Source organism: Bactrocera oleae, chromosome 2 (assembly GCF_042242935.1).
Source record: "Bactrocera oleae isolate idBacOlea1 chromosome 2, idBacOlea1, whole genome shotgun sequence".
Classification (NCBI taxonomy): domain Eukaryota; kingdom Metazoa; phylum Arthropoda; class Insecta; order Diptera; family Tephritidae; genus Bactrocera; species Bactrocera oleae.
Window position 1 is genome coordinate 87,850,959 of NC_091536.1, and position 22,874 is coordinate 87,873,832.

The 22,874-nt window shown below is 33.1% G+C and overlaps 1 protein-coding gene across 12 annotated transcripts in view; it reads left to right on the plus strand.

Annotated features, from left to right (window-relative positions):
* LOC106621036 (solute carrier family 35 member F3) overlaps positions 1-22,874 on the plus strand; it is a 30,435-nt gene that overhangs the window by 4,279 nt on the left and 3,282 nt on the right. For 3 of the 12 annotated variants that reach the window (XM_036361197.2, XM_070105942.1, XM_070105943.1), the window contains exons 2-10: positions 8,210-8,776; positions 8,852-9,302; positions 9,360-9,538; positions 9,623-9,751; positions 9,862-10,051; positions 10,110-10,199; positions 11,395-11,524; positions 12,033-12,102; positions 16,860-16,889. In XM_036361197.2, coding sequence (XP_036217090.1) covers positions 8,327-8,776; positions 8,852-9,302; positions 9,360-9,538; positions 9,623-9,751; positions 9,862-10,051; positions 10,110-10,199; positions 11,395-11,524; positions 12,033-12,102; positions 16,860-16,889 — 1,719 coding nt within the window. In that variant the 5' untranslated portion in view covers positions 8,210-8,326. Of the gene's footprint in view, positions 1-7,392; positions 7,574-8,209; positions 8,777-8,851; positions 9,303-9,359; positions 9,539-9,622; positions 9,752-9,861; positions 10,052-10,109; positions 10,200-11,394; positions 11,525-12,032; positions 12,103-16,859; positions 16,890-17,987; positions 18,008-20,819; positions 21,146-21,465; positions 21,833-22,874 lie in introns of those variants that run through there. The other 9 variants (XM_070105945.1, XM_070105944.1, XM_070105946.1 and 6 more) reach the window with 9 other exon arrangements.

The following is a 22,874-nucleotide window of genomic DNA, read 5'->3' on the forward strand; positions in this document are numbered from 1 at the left end:
AAGATTATATTGTTCCATTTATGACTTAGGACATACTACAAGGTGCAATACAAAAGTTTCAGGACTTTAATTAAAAAAGGAATATTATTTTTTTTTTTTTTTTAATTTTTTGGTCGCCTTCAAAATAGTCTCCTTCCGCCTGAACACAACGTTTTGCACGTTCAAGAAGATTATCGAATGACTTTTTTAGGTCATTTGTCGGTATAGCGTTGAGGATGGCGGTCGTCGCCTTTTGAATGGCATCAACGTCAGCATAGCGGTTTCCTTTCATGGCCAAATGTAGTTTTCCGAACAAATAAAAATCGCAAGGGGCCATATCAGGCGAATAGGGTGAATGGTTGATGATATGAATGCGATTTTTGGTCAAATTGAATGTTGAATTCTGAGGTATTTTTCGTGTTGTTTCAAAGTGTGCGGGACAAATCGAGCACAAACCTTTCTGAGGCCCAAATTTTCTGTCAAAATACGATAAATCGACGCTCCGGATATCGATAATTCCGATTCCATATATTTAAGCGATGATTTCAGCTCTTTTTTTAATGAATTCACGCACAATTTCCGTGTTTTTTTCGTTCACAACATCTTTTGGCCGGCCCGAACGTTCGTCGTCTTCCAAGTCCTCCCGTCCCTCTTGAAAACGTTTAAACCACTCGTGAATACGGCTACGGGATAGACAATCATCGCCATAAATTTGTTTCATCATTTGATGAGTTTTGATAAAAGTTTTACCAAGTTTAAAACAAAACTTAATGTTGGCTCTTTGTTCGATGCTCATTTTCCGACCGACACTACAAATGTAATGTCACATGTAGCGCGATATCTCAGCTGTTATACAAGCCAGCTGTTATATAAATTTCATACGACAACACTGAAGAATACACAATTGAGGGATAACAATTTCAGACAGATGGCGCCACTAGAAACCGCGTTGTTTAATACATATATACATTAATATACAATATGTAGATAATAAAATGACTTGTGTCCACACGAGTTTTTGTTCAGTTTACTTTTGTGAACAAATTTTGGACTCCCTGTGTCCCTTACATTAGGTTTGAAATATTCTTCGAAAAAGTCGTACATTTATTCATCCCATATATATGCCTAAGACAACTCACATTGTAATAGCTATCTTTCTGCATCATCTCTTCCTCTCTCGCGAACTATTTATTACTGCTGTTGGCTTCACTGTAATCATTGCATGTCCAGTTCGCATTTATCATTTCAAATTGCCAGTGCTCAGCTTGTGCAAAATTCACTCGCAATTACATTAATACATTATTCTTCGTGTAATTTCGTGGATTTCTTATTTTGTGTGTGGAATGATTAAATTTAAAATAAATGGTTGGTAAACAGTACAAAATTGCTGTTATTAGAGAAAAGCTTTTATCTCGATTTGCTTCATAACATATGCTTGGATGGCATTTTTAGTCTAAGTTATTTAAACTATACATATATGGTTGACTCTTTACGAAAATTCCTCCAATATAGTTATTAGTGGTTTGTTACGTTATCATACTGACGGCATTGACTAGCTTTATCTTATTTTTTTTTTTTTAATAAGGATAAAAATATCTTCCGCCTGAAAACCACACCCGTCAATGTTTGTCATTATTCTTAGATCCAAGTAAATCTATAGAAATTTTGAAATTGTTCACACTTTCGGTACGAAAATTTCGCTTAAAAAGTTAAGCCAAATCTGTTAGAAAGGCAATATATCCATTTCATTTGAGAATTTTTGCACTGAACCCTGGCGTACTCAAAATATGTTTCTGTGGTCTTAAGCTTACCATGCAATATACCCATGTGTACCTCCTGAAACCTATATAATTGACACCCCTTTTACTTTGGCTCCACCCTGTTAAAACGGAGCGTTTACGGAAACCACTCTTAGATGACCTTCAAACCTAACCTACAGCGCTTATAACAAATAAATATTTGGCTAAACTTAATAACAACAAGTAACGAAGGTCTAAGTTCAGTGTAACTGAACATTCTATACTCTCGCAAAGTAAAGTGATATACCGGATTTTCGTATATATTTTAATTAAAAGTTGGAAGCATTGCATCCATTATTTACATTCTGGAATTTCATTAACATATCTTATATATTGAACGATAGATGCAGCATAAAGTCAACCGGAAGTTCGAAAATATTTATATTGTTAATATGGGGGCTAAGGTAAGTATTCACCCGATTTTACCCATTTTTGTCATAAGGACATGCTGTTATCACAAAAATATTCTCCCTGAATATCAATATTAGAACTCATAGACTGACCGATATGTTCAGTTAAAAGCCAGCCAAATGCACTAGTATCCACAGATTTGGTGTCTGGGTCCTCAAAAACTTATAGTGCAATAGTAATAATATAATAACCTCATACACCAAATTTCGTTGAAATTGGTTAAATAGTTTCTGGGATATAGGATTTCATCTAAAAGTGAGTGGAACCACACCCATTGTCCAATTTTTACACTATCGCCTATAAAGCCGTTCCTGCCATCCTGCCTGGGAATGCTTGTGCCATTTTCACAGCGCATAAAGAAATGCTATCTCCATTTTTACTCAAGTAATCAATAATCACAGCACTATTATCATAAAGGAAATTATCTTTCAACACGTCTTTTTTGTTATTTATTACAATATAACACGGTTTTTTGCGTACAAATTTGATTTTATCCTTTAATTCGATTTGGCTATTACTCCCTACTAATTATAACCTTAACTACTCGTATATTAAGTTTACCACAAAGTTTTGTAGCACATTGAAGAAAAGGTCGAAACCCTGTAAAACCAGCGAGACGAGCCAATGATCGTCTATCCGTCTGTCTGTCTGTATATGCGCGAACTAATATATCGGTTTTTGAGATGTCGATCTGAAATTTTGCACAGATCCTCTTCTTTCCAAGGAGCTGCTTGTCATATCGGACCACGATATCATTTAGCTGCCATACAAACTAATCGGCTATAGCTTTTGAAGTAAACGTTTTTTCTTGTTAAATAATAATTCAGTCAGCATAAAATTTAATATTAATATATGTAACTGGTTTGCATCAAAAAATTGGTACTATCATATAAAATTAATGAAGTTTCGATTTCGAGGAGGAATAGTATTGAACTCGAGCTTATTGATTAGTGTAAGGTAATTATACAATTAATTTACATGGTTTTTTTGATTAAACACCTCAAAATTTGTTACTAAAATCAACCTTTCCAGGTTACATTGTTGTAATTTAATCTCCCTTCGAATTTGTAAATTTCATTTCATTTGAATATGTCACTGTCAAAGTAATTCTATTGTAATTGCGCCATATAAATGCATGAACATATATTGTATATATGTATGTATGTGTCTACGTATAGGAGCAATTAGCTGGCTTACCTCATTTGCTCTCACAAAAATAATACTCAAATACGCACATCAGTCCTCCATATTTCTCGTATCCATATTATCCATTAGATGTTATATTATAGACCACTAAAAGTGTCTATGTGTGCATGTCCTTCTGTTACAGTAACAATGCAGACTCAAATCGTCAGACAACTGCAGCAAAAATGCAATGAAATGTCATGGGAAGACAGACAGAACGTTAAAAATAAAAAAAAAGAGCAATATTCGAAAGGAACTCAGAGATCGACGGAATAGCGGTCGTCCAAAAAGAATGCAAGAAATAAATAAATAAATAGACCGCATACAAATAATTTCACCTTGCTCCAAGTGATTGTTCAATTGCGACTGTAAGCGCTGCAAGTACGAACCAATAAATAATAGATATGCGAACACACACGCACATGCAATCTTAAATATGAGCACACTAACTTCTGGTATATACAAATATACACTTATAACGGTAGTGTGTTGTCAGTCCATAACAGCTCGTCGGTCCACCTGTTGTACACAACGTTATTCCAACTAACGAAGCCATCTCCAAGCTGACAAGTTAAAAGCATTAGCATACATATAGGCGCGTGTACTTGCACAGCTGTTTAGAATATTAATTGGCACAGCCCTGACCACGAAAATGGGTAGTTGGTGTACAAGGCAAAGGCCTGCTACTTGTCAAGTCTTGTGGCTTTAGATAGCCCGCCTAATAGACTGCCACGAGCCTCAATCGTTTCATCACTGAGCACCCCGCCGGTCTCACCACAAACACTCAAATGCACGGACAAGTTGTGGGTGTTGGTGACGTTTAGATGAGCTTGATTTCTGTTTTCTCTTTTGATTTTACCAAAGCAGCACTCGCTACTTGGGCTCGGTTGTTGGTGGCTACTAAGCTGCCTATTTATATACACACACATATTTACATATGAAAGTTTATATCTTTATATTTTTAATACTCACACAAACACAAATAGTCGGTTGGTAAACAAGTTAGCATTGTCACATACATATACAAATGAGACAATACTAGCAAGACGCCTCAAAGTGTGCTACATCAAACTTGTTTGGTTGTTGTTATGCCTTACTTTTATTTTTCCACAGCCTGCTTTCACTTGTAGACATTGTGTTTCATTTATCTTATTTATTTTATATAATATTTTGTTTTTGCGCCTGCCAATGCTATTGCCACCTTTTATTATTTGTAGACCTTTATTTGCTTTTTGCATTTTTCATGTTCTTTGTTGCTGCTCATGCTGTGCCACTGCATTGGCTTGGATTGCTACTACTGCTGTCATGCGGCACTTGAGTTGATTGCTTTGCGCCGCTGGAGAACACTAAGTCTATGCCTCAGTCTACATACTCACATAGCTACGAACATATGTTTATATATAATAATATACATAAATAATTCTAATCGTTTACTGTCAGTTTTTTTTTCATTTTTCATTCAAAGATAATTTGGTTGAAATGAATTTTATAATTTCCACTTGACCTAATTGCACATTTCATTCCACACAGTGCAATCAACAGCAAATAATACATATTCTCTATACAGTAGGGCAAGCAAGTATGCGACAACTTTAAAAGCGCGCACAATGAAAGAAAATTACTTCTTTTTGATATTAATAACAGAAACGATGAGAAAAACATTTTTTTCCAAAAATCGATTCCTATTTCAATAATCGATAATAGATACGATTCGTTTCACTAATCCATAAAATTAACGACTATTTACAATAATCGATTACATAAAAGATTTGTGTTGAATAATCGATAATATAAACAATTTAATTACGTGAAAATTATTATTTATAAATTATTCATTGTTGTGGCGCAATTATTCGTTTATTGAATTTAGTTTAAAAAATCTCCTGCACTAAATTACATACCAACGCCCTTGGATGCCAAGAAATACATGTACCAAGTTTCATTAAGATATCTAAATTTTTACTCAAGCTATCACTTGCACGGATGGACATACGGAAAGACAGACACTCACTTGAATTGCAACTCGTCTTTTCATCCTGAATATATATATACATATATATAACTCCATATCTATCTCGATTAGATTTGGGTGAACAAAATTATTATACTCTGTAGCAACATGTTGTACTAAAATAATCGAGGTTTATGACCCTTCACGAGTTTACAAAAGTGTTTACGTTTTCGCACACACTCAATTTGACGGTTTTTTACGTTCCCTCTTCTCATTCTATAATCTAAAATATGATGTTATCTGGTCTCTAAGCTTCGTAAAAGCAATGAAATCACAGAACCGTTTTTGTCTAAGCACCAGCCATTAGCTTGCCAAAGTCTGTCATTTTGAAACAGTCGGTTCCCTAGCATTCGTTTGAGAAACTTTTGAGTTGGGAAACTTTTATGTAGCTTAATTTTGCTTTATTTTAGGTGTGTTCCAAAAGATGAATGCAAGTAGAAGATTTATATAGTACGCGTTCCGTAACTCAGATGTTTGAGCTGCCTATTTCAGCATCTTTCGCCCCGAAATGGCAAACCACTGATGTCTGGTATAAGAAGATATATTAGTCATAACAAAAATAACGTGAGATAAACACGGCATTATGGTTTATAACTTATCTAGATGGGTGTTTGCCACGACATTTCTCCACAAGAAGCTAACAATTTGTCGAAAACGTCGATAGCTGCCATACAATTTGTACGATCACGATACGATTACAATCAAGTCTTTGTATGAAAAACCTTTTTATTTGACGATGTATCTTCATGATCAACATATGGTCAACATATTATTGTTCACGTCAACGCTGCGAACAGATTTTCCAGATCGGAATATTATAGAAAAAGCTTCGGTGTAACCGAAATAACGTTTCTTCTTGTTTAAGTTGAATTCAAGCCTGAGTTCTTCGTAGAGTTGAGTAGCTAACTGTCTGGTGTTCTGTTACAAACTTCTCGAGACTCCGTTGAATAACCGATCTGACTTTTTAATAACAGCAAATTTTTCTCTTCAAAGATTAGAGACTCAATTTTTTAGTGTCAAGTCATCTTTCTCACATTTATTTTGAGAACAAATTTTGTATAGTTTGAACTTCTACCCTGTCATCCGTCATACACGATTTAGTTAGGCATCACCACCCACATCAGCCTATCCCAATTGAATAACCCTGTCGTTTTCTGTCATGCCAGCCCCATGCGCTATTACAACACACAACTCTGCTTCGTTTTAATTAAAGCTTCTGAAATTGCGTGAACCAAACACTTGTGAGCGCATAAAAAATGCAAATGCCAATGCGAAACGAAAAGTGTAAGGATATTGTAATAATAACAGTTAAGCCAACACAGCCTTGGCAGGTATTTTGGGGCGAGTTTTCAGCCGAATATACTCAGCTGCAGCAGTTACCACTACATACATTCATGTACCGTTCCATACTACATATATACATTCATGTACCGTTCCATACTACATACATACAAGTATGTACTATATGCATCCAAGTACGTGTTTGAGTTGAGGAGATCACGTGACATATGCAAATTTTCAACAGCAACATGCAAGCCCAACATTTCTCAATCATAAATGTGTAAATTACGACATTTTTAGGCTGACATTGCCTTCAGTGACCTTCACCGAATGAGTTGTAAAAGAAATTTTACAACAAACACACAGATCATGGACCAGAGCAAAGACCGTCGAAATTGCTTTGTTACAGCGCTCATTAGGCCAACAACCAAATCGCATAATAATGCGACTCGATGCCTTGTAATGACGTTTAGCGGTAGCGTCTGTGTATATGTGAGTGTGTTGTCGTTGTACTTGACACTGTTTAAGGTTGTGTCGCGTAGACCTCAATTCAATCTCGTCGGCCTCCCTTTAAGCCTTCACAACACTCAACGCATTGAATCTCTTCCACACACTCACTCATACTCACACACATATGTATAATGTAAACACGTGCGAGTCACGTAATAGCGGCTTTTACGCTTATTTGTCAAAAAAGTGCCTCTAAGTTGACAGTTGACAGTTAACCGTTTCTTCGCTTCGACGTGCAACACTTAACGGATTTTTATTTAGTCCGTTAAAAGCGTTTTTAATTCATTTTTCTCACTTTTCGCTCGGAACAATTCGGTAGTTTGAAAAACAAGTTGATCGCAGGGAAGCCGAAGTGTGCATGGCCTGTGGCCGTTAATCAAACATGGCGGCGATTACGGTTAGTATGGCTAAGGTTTTTTTAGTGTGTTTGCGTACATACATATGTATGTAGGTATGTGTGTATGTCGACGTGTAAATTTATAACAGTACAACTGGAGCTTGAACCTTCGCCTAATCGTAATGCGAATAAATTATATCGTCATTTGCACGTTCGCAATTTGGCGCTTCGCAGAATTGCCGCCAACATTGCACGCATGTGTGCAGCTCACATTCACTCGTGCACGTACGAAACACTTCACGATTGACGATTGTGAGGTTAAGTTAGTTTTAATTAATTTCCACACGTAAAGCCTCCAGATGCATGAATTTGATAAGAAAGTTGAGGTTTTGCATGCAACCAAATTATGCATAATAAATTTGGACTTTCTTTTAACTTTGGAACTTGGCACATATTCTCAAATTACCAGAATTAGAGGTAATGGAGGTCAACATTGAAATCTTGTTTTCCTTTATCTACCTTTCGTAAGAGGTTTTCCTAACTCTAGGCCTTTGGGGTCCATGGGGTTAAGACGTATGGTACATGATGTACCGATGACAGCCGGACTCGACGGTTTCCATTGTTTTATCGATATTTTCTACAATTACAATTATCACCTAATCCTTACTAAATTTTGGGTTCCTCAATTTTTTGCAGCTGTCAAATTACCGTGACGTCAATTCATTAACTAACTAATAGTCGCTTAACTCTAAACCCGCAGCCGAAAAATAATGTATCGTCATCATTGTGAGCGCACAACGAATCATCGATAGCATGACCCGTGACGGAGAGATACCCGCCATTTTCAACCCGAAACGGGTGCGTACACCATCCGTTGTCGTAACCGGTGACTCTCCGAATGGTCCCTATGGTGGGTTTAGTAATGCGCTCAACTCCAGCAATCCACAAATTGCCCACCAAGACTCAATATCATCGAGTCAACAGGATCCGAGTGAAGTTATAACAATACATCCGGATACACGTGATGCGTCGACGCCGATTGGCACACATCCAGGTCTGCGACGTGGACTTGGTGCTGGCGGTGGCAGTTTCGTAAGTAGTTGTGGTGTAAGTGGTATTGTCGGTGTGGGGCCCGGTTGTGTTGTTAGTGGTACAAATGAACCGGATACACCCACTTTGGAGGCGGGATCAGATGGCACCGAAGTGCGGTTTCGCCGATTAAAAGCATGCAAGGAGTCGTGTTGCTCCGAACTGGCGCGGAAGGTGAGTAATTGTATTTTTAGTAGTTAAGCTTGAAATTTAACATTTTGGTCTATACAACGCCTTGTTTCTGCACAGATGTACTTTGGTGTTTGTGTCACCATACTCGTCACCGCGTCGTGGGTCGGCGCAACGCACTGTATCAAATTTCTCTACTTGAATCGCAGCACGTATGCTAGTATTACGGCAGATGACATCGATAGCACATCCAATCGCGCCATCGAGCTGGACTTGGTCACAAATATGGATGATGACGATGATCCAAGAAATATTTTGGGCATAAGTGATAACGCCTTGAGCGCCGATGATATGGAGGATGCTACAAAATTTTTCCATGTCGCACAGCCAATTTCGCCAGAGTCGACAGTATTTCGTGCGCCCTTCTTTGCCGCTTGGTTCTTCACAAATTTTTCGTTCTTCTTCTTTCCCATCTACATCTTGGGACGTGTGTCGTTGCGCAAATGTGACAAACCAGGCGAGATCTTGGGCGATGTCTTGCGCGGTTTCCGCGATCGTGGTTTCACCATCGGTAAGAGCCCAGAATAATGTATTTGATCTATGTAACTCACCTAAACCTTCCGCATAGGTCGCTTCCTTAACCGTTGTCTCTCCTTCTGCATCCTTTGGCTGGTGACCACTTACTTATACACCATGTCCCTACGCGTACTATTTGCCACCGACGCGATGGCGCTGTTTGCAACCAATGTCGCTTGTGTTTACCTGCTGTCTTGGGTCATTTTACACGAACAGTTTGTGGGCGTGCGGGTATGTGTACCTGAAGCGCCGTGTGACATGGCATTAAATTGTTACCGAAATAAATTCAATTAATTGCTTTTTAATCTCCTCTAGATTGTTGCGGTTATTCTGTGCGACACGGGCATTGCGCTGCTCGCCTACATGGACGGCATTACCGAGAGTCGCACGCTGAGCGGCGTTGTGCTGGCAACACTAGGCGCTGCTGGTTATGCCGTATTCAGGGTGGGTATTACGACCGTGCGTCATTTGCATATTGTTTGTGTGTTCGCATTGCGGAAATGTTTCGCATGCTATTTACCTCTCTCTTTATCATATATTTACTTTGCTTTTAGGTTATGTTCCGCAAAGTGATGGGTGATCCGCCGATTGGTCAAATTGCTTTCGCTTTCACCACTCTCGGCTTCCTGAATGCGTTGCTGTTATGGCCCGTCTGTGTGGGCCTTTATTTGGCGGGCTATGAGAGCATGCCACCGGATCGTATGCCATGGATTATTTTATTAATCGCCAGTATTTTATTATTGGGTAAATGCACTACTGTTAACTATATAAAAAGTTTATTAAATGCTTTTTAATATTTCAGTTTTCCACATACTAATGCAATTCAGCGCAGCGGTCACTTATAATATGTTTGTTACGCTGGGTTTGATAACAGCAGTGCCAGTTTCAGGAGGTAAGTGTAAGGACCGAAAGTAGGGGGAAATACTCTATTGAGCACAGTTTAGCGTTATCTATAACACTATAAATAATAATTATGACCACATCAATCAGAATAAGAAGTATACAAGAAAGAAAGGAGCTCAGCTTCTCCTTGGTCATTTCAGTAGATGACCACTTCAAAGATAGCTACAAAATCAGCTTCTGAATTGTTGTATTTCAAAGAGCTCGTCATATTGAGTTTTACATGTATCCCATTTTTGTCAAAACCGTTAGCTTTACAGTAGATGAACCATTAGATTTCTAGCTGCGACAATAGAAGTTTTCAGCTGCTTATCACTGAGGCTGTTGATTAGGGTTTCAATAAGATGAATATCATTTTGACAAAGCACTGCAAATGAAACTAGAGAATTAGCGAAAAAGACGACGACGACATGTTTTCGAGTTTTCCAGTTAATAGACCAATTGCGCTCTTTCAGTCATTTGGAAAATGTATGAAAGAGAGGTACTGCATTTTTGTCTACACATCTTCTCGATCGCTACATCTTTGAACTACCATATCTTAACTAATAATATTGTAGTATATATTTTACGGATAGTCTGTCCGCATTTGAGACTGAAATCCAAAATCTAAATCATTTTTATTTTGAATAGATTATTAGATTTTCATCTCGGCCTTTTCGGTCTCGTTAGTCTACGACGACATCTTACGTGCATTGGATGTTGCTTTATGGACGATGCAGGCTGAAGATGCTATAACGCTTATTTAGTCAAGACGTGAAAGAAGTCTCAAGATGAGATTAGACATTGCATCCTTTTGTGACATATCCATCAGCTATACATTTTCGGGAACCGTTTAGAGAATTTCACCTTCATTTTCCTAACTTATGTTCTCAATGCAATAAATCTCTTTATGTCAAGATGTCTTGGCTTGCCTTCTGAAGCCTACCCATTTAATACCTTTCCTGTCTCCTTTTGAGATTAGCTTAGTAAGACTTCTTATTATCCGACAATATGGTCCTTCATGTTTCTAGCCGCCTATAAATGGTTGTAAAGAAGATTTTCATGACCGAGACATTGTCTCTCGAGCTAAAACGGCCGTTAGAAAAAACATTTTATTTCGTAATAATTTTTTTCATCGTAGATCCTAAATTAAACATTTTTTCAGACATTAATATTAAAGTTTCTTATACATTTTATATTTATGCCAGCTCTGGACGTTGTACTGTACGGCGCCACATTTGCTGGCATGAAATTGGCTGGTGTCATATTAATCGCTGTTGGCTTTTTCCTAGTTATGTTCCCCGAAAACTGGCCAGACTATATAACACGCTTGCTAAGGTAAGACCAAATTTCAACTGATACAAGAAAAAATTAATAAAAATATCTAATCATTTCATTTGTGCTTGTGTTAATATGCTAATTTTTTGTCTACGTCCAAATCAAAAATTATTTATTATTAAAATTAGTTGACTAAATACTTTGATTACACACTTTCATAATTAAGCTAGATAGCAGTCGAAAATTAAATAAAATATAAACACTTGAAATTCATTAAAAATACTTTTAAATACAAATATTTTTTAGTAAGAATCGCTAATTTTTAAATTAATTAATTATTTTAATATTAAATGCTAATTCAAAAGTTTAAACCCGTTTATATACAACCCATGCATATATTTACATACTTTATAAGCATTGAACTTTTCTTGTTTTTTTAAACAAAATACTAAAGCATAAATTTTCAAGTTATTACATTTCATTTAAAAGAAAAAAAAATAAATAAATAAAAACTTTTTAAATTAATAAATTTTAATTTTTTCATGTTCTTATGCCCGTAATATTTCAGAAAGAGTGGTCGTGCTATACTGCGTTACCAATGTTGTTGTGAATTAGCCGAAATTCATTATCCCCATGCGGTAGGCGAACACCAATATTATAAAACTGCCCAAAAAATAAATTTATCGAATGAGTTTACTTACCATCTAGACAAAATGGAAAATTGTGAAGTTTTTTCTAGAGTACTTTTTTTTTTTATAGCTTCGAAGTTAGCCTTGCGCTTCTATAACCAAATATTTATGTTAATAAAAACAAAACCAGCGAATGCGTCTGCCGGCAACATTTTAGGATGTTAAAACGCAAATGCATAACTGTTTAAATGTTTTTTGAAGTTTGAAAACACTTTCAAAATCCCTTATAGAAGGGTGTTGCACTGTAAACAATATTTAACAGCTACTTTGCATTCGTATTTACCGTTATAGTATGCCATACAAATGTTAATTTTCACTAGCGCTGCTTTGTAAAAAAAAAACAAAAACAATCTTTCTGAGAACCAGCTATTTAGAACTAAATGTTGTTTATTCTTTCAAAATTTTGTAACAGCGAAATGTTACAACACAATTTTTTTGTTGCAATTAGCGCTAACAGAGACTTTTTACTGAGTTCCTGAGCTGAAGTGCGTTTTGCGTTTCTTTTACCAACTTTGGTTGCCTACCACTAACTACAACTACTATATGTATGTTTCTACTATCACTACCACTACTCTCAACCTACTCTTACTACTATATACTACATATATATAAACTATCAAATAATATAACCTAACCGCTATCTTACTCTATATACTAACAACAATCCCTAAAGCAAACACAAACAAGCTACTAATATGTACATAATATACATACGTACTTACATATACATATGCAGTTACTATTATGAGTTAGACATATAATACTTCAATAATGAAATAACAATCTTGCCACCCGCCCAACCCGAAAGCGTTTACAAAAACAAAACAACACAAAAACCATACACTTCCTTACATATCTCTTTATGTTACATACATATAAATATGGCTTGGGGGCGCGTCTGTAGTGTTTCCCTTTCGCCTCCGGCTTTCTGGCTTTTTGTGCATTTTTCGTAAAGATTTGCCAGTGTTTATGGACTGCCCAACATCACCTATTCATTTGTATACCGCTATTTGAATACTCTTGTACACAAAAATTTACAGTTAATATTCGCCATATACATACATACATACCAGTTTAATCGTTGTTGTGGCTAATAAGTGATTGGTTTGTAATATATATTTTTTGTTTTTTTGGAAAACCACAACGAACACTAGAGTTTGCTCAACCCGTTTCTTTACCCAGGCGCTATATATACATATATAGAGAGTTTACTGTATCTAACCTGTATTTGGTATTGTAAACATATACATACAGACATATTTGCTTGTTGATAAGCCTTTCCAATAATTTTGAGATTTGTACAGTAAAGACACGAACCACATGTAAATCCACATGTACATAATTAATATTTACACTGAAATTTTTTTAAATTTATTTATAAAAAATTTTTAATTATCAGCGCATATTAAAAAAAACTATATAATTTTTTTAGCATTTCTTTACGATTTATGTATTGATATCAATATCTTTTGTTTTATCGGCATAAAAAAGCAATCATAAGCAAATAGGGTTTTTAGCCAAAACTAACCTAACTTGCACACAAAAAATATAAATTTATTTTTTTTTTTGTTCAGAACTTGAAAAAATTTAAAATTTTTGTATAGAATACCAAATTTAGTGAAAGAGATTTTAAAGATTCTATAAGAGTGTTCATTTAGAGGCTAAAATTGATAAACAGAACCCTCAAATTAATGCCTCTAAAATCCTCCGAAAAAATCATAACCTTTTCAATCTAATATTGAGGGTCTAGATAGTTATTAAGTCAAAGAATACCTATGTACATTAGGGTGGAGCGAAAAATAATAATCTTTTTTTGCTTAGCCTGGGGGTAAAATCTGTAGATTATAAAAAAAGAAAATTTTTGGACAAAAAAAAAATGTTTGTTTTAACATCTAGAGGCACTCAGTTTTAAAGTAAATTTTCGAGTTAAAAGTTTTATTTCGATAAGTGTTCTAGAAGCTATAAAGAGTCCTCTTTATGGAAAATTAAAAGTTATCAACTTTAAAAAAAATTTTGTGGTCATTATTGGAGTTTAAAAAAAGTCTTAAACGACAACATGCTTTCCTTAAGCGTTACAATAAATTTTGATTGACTCAACCCGTCACATTTGGTAATTTTTATATAAATGTAAAAGGTTTAAAACAAAAATAATTTTTTCTCTTAAAACTGAAACAGAAGTTTCGCTCCAGACTAATGTACATATGTATGTTTCATATCACCTTAGAAATATTACAGAGCCCGATTATTAAATCACTTATCGATAACTAAATTTCTAACAAATTTAGAGATAAACAAAGCAGCAATAGGCCCTAACTAATGCCTAAACAGATAAAATAAAACAAACAAAACTTTTATCCACGTGTTCCAAACCCCTAAAAACTAATTCGGTCGCAGTTTAATTTATCGATTATTAAAGGAGAAAAGTCTTAATAATGGCTTAGTGGGTATATTTAACGGCTATATGCCTAATGGTTTCTTCCTCTTTTTAGTATGTTCAAAAACTGACGAGGTCTCTTGTGTAGCCATTCAGTAACCACATTTTTAGATACCTACCTCAGAAGGAAATAACTTTTCCATTAATTGAATTTTTCAATAAATGCTCAAACAATTTTGAACTTTATCTAGAAGTACCTGAATCCAAGTAAACGCTTTATCCTTATGTACTTATACTTTCCAAAAATATATCCGGGTTCAAAATTCGGCTTCTGCTTCTGTATTCTGTTAGCTCTTGACTAAGATAAGGCTCTTACTCATTAGGTATTCTCTTTCTGATGATTTTTAGCGATCTATCTTCATATCTTGTAAGATATCGAAAAATAAGAAAACGGGAACTAAATATGAACGCTCCACTTCCACTTTTTCAAAATTTTTTTATAGTTGAAGGTCAGGTCAAATAAAAATCTACTGAAGCCTACAGGATTTATTTGATATTTTTGATTAATATTTTAAGATTTTCTTATTATTTAAGTGATTAATATTGCTAACGTTTTAAGTTTTAACAACAGTTTCGTAAATTTATAATTAATTTTTTAGTTGAAAGATTATTATAATACTTGTATATTAATATTTTGGAGGAAAATTCAAATAATTTTTTTTTGTTACACATATCTACATATATTTTTTATTTAACATAATACTATATATTTTACCAAAATAAGTTGTACTCATATTTTTGTTAAATTTATTTAATTATAAACAATAATGTTTAAAAAGTACTTATATTAATTAATTTATAAGTAAAAATGTGATACTAAAATTGCCTTCAAATTCTTAGCTTTTTCTATGCAATTGAAGTAATTTTTATGTTATTAACTAAATTACTATTCAAATCAAGCTTTGTATTGAAAACACAAAATCAAACTTTTCGGTATGAAATTGAGTTGTTAATTGCACCAATTGCTTTGCGGCATTTTTCAGAAGCACCACCCCAAGTGTTGAAGAAACGCATGCAGCTGAAAGCGATTTTGAAATTTATTCTATTTATTAAAAAAATAAAGTTTTTTATTTACAATTATGATTTCATAAAAATACAAAATGAAACACTAGATTAATTTAGTATCAATTTAATCAAATAAATAGCAAAAAAAAATAAATATTAATATAAAAAACCCCAAAAAGATATAAATTAAAAACTAATTCTTAATATTAATGATAAAAGATATTAAATATTCAAATAAAGCGCTTAATTAAAATGTTTAATATATTTTAAGTCTTGTAAGCCAATTTAGACTTGTATATACAAATACATAAAATAAATCATTTTATATATTAAGAAATATAAATAAATTTTGCGTTATAAGTGAGAGACATACTTACTAGATTTTTTAGAGCCATAAAATGCAGAAAGGTACGAAGAAAAAATAGAAATAAAAACAGATTCTAATATTCCGGATAGTTCATTAACAAAAAATAACTTTAAGTTAATAAATTTAGATACAATTTTTTATAAAAAATTTTCTGAAGACTAAGAAAACTAAAGAGATTGTACTGAGTTGTAACTTAAACTCATACTCGTAAAAATGTAAAATTTCCGACCAAGAAGAATATGGATATAATAGTGACAACATTTCCCAAACTTTACCGATCAAAGAACAGTATTCTAACAGTACTTAGTGTGACTTTACACCGCATTAACGGTATAAAAATACTTTCTTTCGATTCTTCGTACGCATGCGAGAATTTTTCCATAATTTGCCAGTTGCCGAATACTTATTAGTTCATTATCTGATATCTGAGGTCGCATATATGATTAAAGTTCGTTCAGTGCAGATTTAGCAAATTAATAGCAGCATAGATAAGATCCTGGTCAATTGGATAAATATACTCCACTGCTAAATGTATGCTTTATTTTTATTCGACAAATATTTCTTTTATTTGAGCGAAAGTAACTACATTTTTTTAACTAAATAATAAAAATGTTGACAACTTATTCGAATTCTATTAATTTTATTACATAATTAAAGTTATGCATGTATTTTTTTAACTAAAAAATATTGTTTAAATAAAATTGTAAAAAATCACAAATTTTACATATTAAACACACAATTTAAATTGAAATAAATTAAATTCTATGTAAAGCTATCTTATGATTTTTATTTATCACAAATTTTTAAAACTTTTCGTTTTTAAGTCTTAAACTATCTATATTCGTGTTATCCTCTCATTACTCGTATAAAACGGTATCGATATTTCCATTGTATTTGCAGAAATATCATCTTGTTGGGTCACAACGCGAGGTGAGTTTTGTTTGTAATGCTTTCATTTTCACTTTTCTATTTTTTGCAAAACGAAAACATAAAATAAATAAATTAATAAATACAACAAACAATTTGATTCAAATACAATATATTTTAACCACATAAACAAACCAACAAAAACACATGAGTTTGAGTAATTTTTACTTTGAAATTAGGAAAAAACGGAGGTTTTATAATATTTTGTAATGAAATTAAATTTTGTGTATATTTAAATTCTTATGTACTATTTTTTAATAATTATTACTTTTTTTATTTCATTTATATATATATAGTATATAATTTTGTTTAATTATTTTTTTTATTTTTATTTTTTTTTAGTTCAAGTTTTTAAAAAATTCTAAAAAAAAAAATTATTGATTTTCACCAAAATCACTGAAAAAAATTCAATTTCTCTACTAGAGACCTAATTAGCGAGCATAATTAGTATTTTTATATTGTAACTATATACATATATTTTTTTTTTTGTTTTTGTTTATATTTCTATTTTAATATTTTTTCTCGCTCTCCATTGGTTACACCTTATTTCTCATCTAATTTGCATTTCTTCCTAACTGTATACTCTATTTGCATTAAATTCAATTTCAATATTAATTTCTAACCCAACGTTCAATTGTGAGAGTGTCATTGTTGTTATTGTAATTTTTGCGTAAGAAATTTAATTATAATGCCTTGAAATATCCATTATAACCAATATATAAATGTGTAAATCTAATTCCATTACTAATTATATACATTTAAATACTATATATACCGGAAACCAGAAAACTCACCCACAATACATTATGTAATACATCACGACTTATACTTATACTATATACATACTATGAATATTGCAAAATGTTATTGAAATGTGTTTTTTGCTCTACTTCCTTTATACATACATACATACACACATGCCACATATTGATATTGTAATGATGAACGAGTTAATGTTTTTTGACTGTGTGTTTTTTCTCTACTTTTTTGCATATACTCGTACTCGTTTACCTACATAAATCAATCATATGCATATCTATATGTATACCTGTAATCAAATCAAATCAAAATAAAATCGTTAAATTTAATGCGGATCAGCAGATATACAAACTATTATCCTGGTACAAACCTTCATAACTTTTATTGCGATTAACTTTCACCATTTTTTCTAAATATTTAAAAGCATTTTTCTATATAAAAATTATGCATTTCAGCAAAGTCTATGCAACAGCTTTAGTTTGACCTATTTTTGTAAATATGTTTGCGTAATCTTTGCTTTCTACTTAGCTGAGCTCTGTCACAGTTCAAAACCCCACACTTGGCTTCAATTATGGCTTATATTTATATTTTGCGAAAATAAGAATCATCCTATACTTTAATAGATCAAATAGTTTACACTATTTTCGTGTCGAAAATAATAGCAAAGAGTATAATTGGAGACTATATTTTGGATAAGTTGTAAAAATTCTAGGAACGGACTTGATAAAATTTTTAATACTTGATAATTTAGCGTCTATTTTTTACAACTCTTGGTAATAATCTAAAGTCGTAAATTAATCGAAATATAATAACGATAAGTATCATTACGAAGCACCACTTATTTCGAGATGCTCTCCAATCCTTTCGATGGTCAATGCCGGTCGAGCTTGAATCTAGAAACTCATGGTCCTTGATATCTTAAGAAATCGGAATTGGCTCCATGCCGCACACAACTGTGCGATCCAAAAGTCAAAAAAGTGCTTTTTTAGCTACAAAAGTTTTTCACATTTAAAGATGTCGAAATAACATCTATCATATACATATATGTAGTATCTCACATTTGTGGCAATTAATTAAAAAAATTGATGAATTCGGTCGATACCTTGTTTTAGCCGAATAAATTCCACTCGGTTAATATTTGGAATTATATATCTGAAAATTTGTGAGTACTTTTATTGTGTTAGGTAATGTGACATGGTTTATATTTTCCCATAGGTCCCGTTTTTACCGTCTAATTCTACATTAGGCGGGAATATCAGATTGAGTGCTCGGTGGGTATCTTCCTCTAGATAATCTTCTCATGACGCCACTAGGAATTTTATTTCAACAATTATTTTTTCTCTTGGTGTAACGAGTCGTGAAACCAATTTAATGACTAACAAGTAAACACGTTAGCTTTGACTGCACCGAAACTATAATACCCTTCACAGGTGCATGTTTTTAATAGAAAAGCGTATACAAAAATCTATATTCTGATTTGGATATATCAGCTTGTATGACAGCTATAAGCTTTAATGGTCCGATCTGAACAATATGTGCGGAGATTGTAGCGATGCCTATAATCCATGCAAAATTTCATGAAAATACCTTGTCAAGTAAAAAAGTTTTCCATGCAAAGACTGGAATTCGATCGTTCAGTTTGTATGGCAGCTATACACTTGTAGTTGTCCGATATCGGCGGTTCCGATAAATAGGCAGCTTCTGTAAGAAAAGAGGGCGTGTGTAAATTTTCTTAAAAACTGTGGGACTATTTCGCGTATATACAAACGGACAGACAGACGGACGTGGCTAAATTGACTAACCTCGCCAGCTGATCATTTATATCATTACACTATCTTCGACGTTTGCTTTTGGGTGTTACAAACATCGTGCAAAAACAAATACGGAGAGGTATTGATTGACTTATAACCGACCTGAGTTCGTCCCAAATGATATATAATATGTATGTACGAGAGTATAGCTCTATATACTCCAAATATACTTATGTTTATTTATTTACTGTTGAAGCAGAATATAAAATAAATCTTTTTAGGAATAGGCCGCTAGATCATAAGATTTCTTCATCTAGCAGTAAATTATTTTATTATAAAATGAGTTTGTAATTAAATTTTGCATGCAATAAATGTATATAAAACATTTGCAACAAAACGTATATCCAATAAATGTAATTGAATTTTGTGAAAATTTTTATCAGACTTCGTGAATTGCTCATAATATCGACATGCTTATTTTTTAACGCACAGGTGCTTTAAGGCCGCACTGCAAAATTTCAAGAGATCTTATATTTTCCCCACAGAAGAATCCTAACGAACACTGCCCAATCAATTAAGCCAAAATTGTGGGAGAGTCATGGTGCAGATCATTAAGTGAGGAAAGAATTGGGAAAAAAATCCAATAAGTTGTCTGAAAATGTATTCAAGAACTGAAGTTTTAATATATTTCGTAAAATGGTAAAAAGCTTATAGACTGTTTACACAGTGCACTCTCTTTTAGCATAGTTGGGAATACGTTTCTCACCACAAGCAAGCTATAAAATTATTTTTATGTAAATGAATGCATCTAATGTTTTTAAAGTTTTCCCATAGAGTATCTCAAGGCCTTTTTTTCGAAAAACCTGTCTTCTAAACAGTTACAGTATAAGTAAGAATACATACATACTTGTATATTGCCGAACAAAGCTTCTACTCACTAGCTTTACTTCGATGAGCATTTACGATCTCTGATTTAACCCTTCAATGACACTCTAAATCCCATACTTTTAATTTTTTGCTTCAACAATCATTATTTTCTATATTTTTTTTTAGTAATTAAGAGTTACTATTTAATATATATTTATGAGTATGTATACTGAGTTCTCTTTGTGGCTTTAAAGTATATTTTTTATCACACGCACTAAAATTTTAGTTAGTACTTGTACGTTGAAAATATTTCATAAATAAAAATATACGAGTATAAAAGATTACACAAACAAAAAGTATATAACACACCACTGTCGCTTCTACTCAAATTTTATTCTTTCATTTTCCTTTTCAAAATTTTTTTCTCAACTATGTACATTTTAAATAAATTGGTAAAATCGCCTCAAATGCTTTCGAAAAACAAAAATATATGTAAATTCAATAAAAAATTAAACCACGCATTGACGTAACCGTAAATCACGCAACGTAACTGCAGTCGCCCAGCGTTTTGTAGAAGAGATGTTGTGGTCGCATCGCCCACCTCAAGATAGGCGTTCACGCAATGCACAAATTCATATGTCAATTCTAAAACGTCAAATAATGTTAAAACACAAATGTCAAATGAGCGCACAGCATAATTGCACAGAATTCACCATGCGTAAACGTAAAAGAACTCACCTCACTGTACAAGAACATATAAGTATAGAAAATTTACAAAAGAGCGAATCAATGAGGGTTATATCAAATGATTTATATTGTAACGGTTGTACACATTAAAGAGCAGACAAACGTAACGTAAGCGTAGCCGCTGCCAGCCCCTTTGGTAAGTAGATAAGTGTCAAGCTGTACAGCACATAAGCTGTCGAACGCCACGTAGCAAGCAAGCAACGTACAAGTTTTAAAACCGTTCGAAAACATCGAAGAACTTAATTTTTTAATTAAAAATATTGAGATTTTTTTGAAAAAAATAAACACACACAAAAAAATTCTGATTTGCTGCTGGGTAATGCTGGGATTGCATATACATAAATCCTTTTTTTATAATTCACTTTTCTTTATTACATAATTTACTTCTATTTTTGCAAATATTTGTGCGTTTTTTGGCGAAATATTTGATATTTTTTCTACTTCGTAATTCACAGATACCATCAAATACACGCGTACGATTGCAACTTGAGTCAAAAGTATTATACGGTCAATTTTAACGCCTTTGCCGAGTAAAATGATCAAAATATTACAAAAATGTTATATAAAAGCAGTAAAATAGCGTTAACGTAACTTAGTAAAAACACAAACGATCACTACTCACCACACGATACTAACAGTACAACGTTTTGCGAGTCGCTCTCTCTCTCTCTCACTCTCTCTGTCTCGCTTTAAATGCGCGCTTAATTCATTGCAAGTACTTACTACAACTACTCTGGTTGCACGTCTCTCGAATTGGCCGCTTCTTCTTCTTCTATATAATTACTTTAACTCACTTATCGTTTATTTGTAAATAAATAGAAGGTAAAGAAAATTGTTAAAATTTTCGCATATCTCACGCCTGCAAATACACCGCTTTTCTAGTGCTAACTCTATATATTTGCTGCATAAAAATTTTAATGTTACCATTTTATAGTAATTAATGAAAATTAAAAATAAACAATAACAGTAAAAGTGCATGTAATAATTATAAATATTGGAAAAACACTCGTTCTGATCAAACACACATATTTCTAGTTAAATTTTTGTAAATTTTCTACTCGTTGCCATTGTAAAATATTATAACCTCACTTTCTCGGCAGGCTTTTTGGCGCTTTGTCGTTACACCGTACATCGTAATGCATATTTCGTAACTCCTTTGCGTTTTTCTTTGGCTTACGCAGTCCTTTTGCATCCCTTATTATATAAATAAAATGTCTACCTCACTCTCTTTCTCACTCCGCCTCTCTACCCACGCTGTACGAAGCTGTTTTCTTCTTATTCCTTTATTTATACTTTTTTACTTGTAACTCCATTAAGATTTTATACTATTTTGTTAGAACTTCGATTTCTCATCAGTAAATCAGTAAAAATTCTAATAACTAGATGCATTTAGCATACATACAAGTATATGTATGTATGATACATATGCATATTGTGCGAAAAATATCATACATGTACATACATACAAGTATGTATGTGTACGTAAAATATTTGAAATAAAATCACATGTTTAGCTAATTACCAATAATTCACGTAGATTTGATAAGGATGAGTTTACATATACTACTTTTGTTGTGGCGAAATACAACAAGAGGTATTTTTGGTGACAGCAACTTACCACAAAAATTTTCTGTTTACTTTGGAAATATATTAAAATAATAGTTTTCTATGCTAAAATTATGTAAGCTCACCCTAAATTGTATTAAAAAACATTATAGAAAATGTACACCTTGTTGCAATTGGTTCGAAGTATTCTAAAATAAAGTTAAGAACTAGGTCACAGCGGTTTGACAGATTTATGAATCCAAAACAAAACCTTTAAATCTCTGTCAACTGAAAAAAAATCCATCTCAAATTTCTCTGC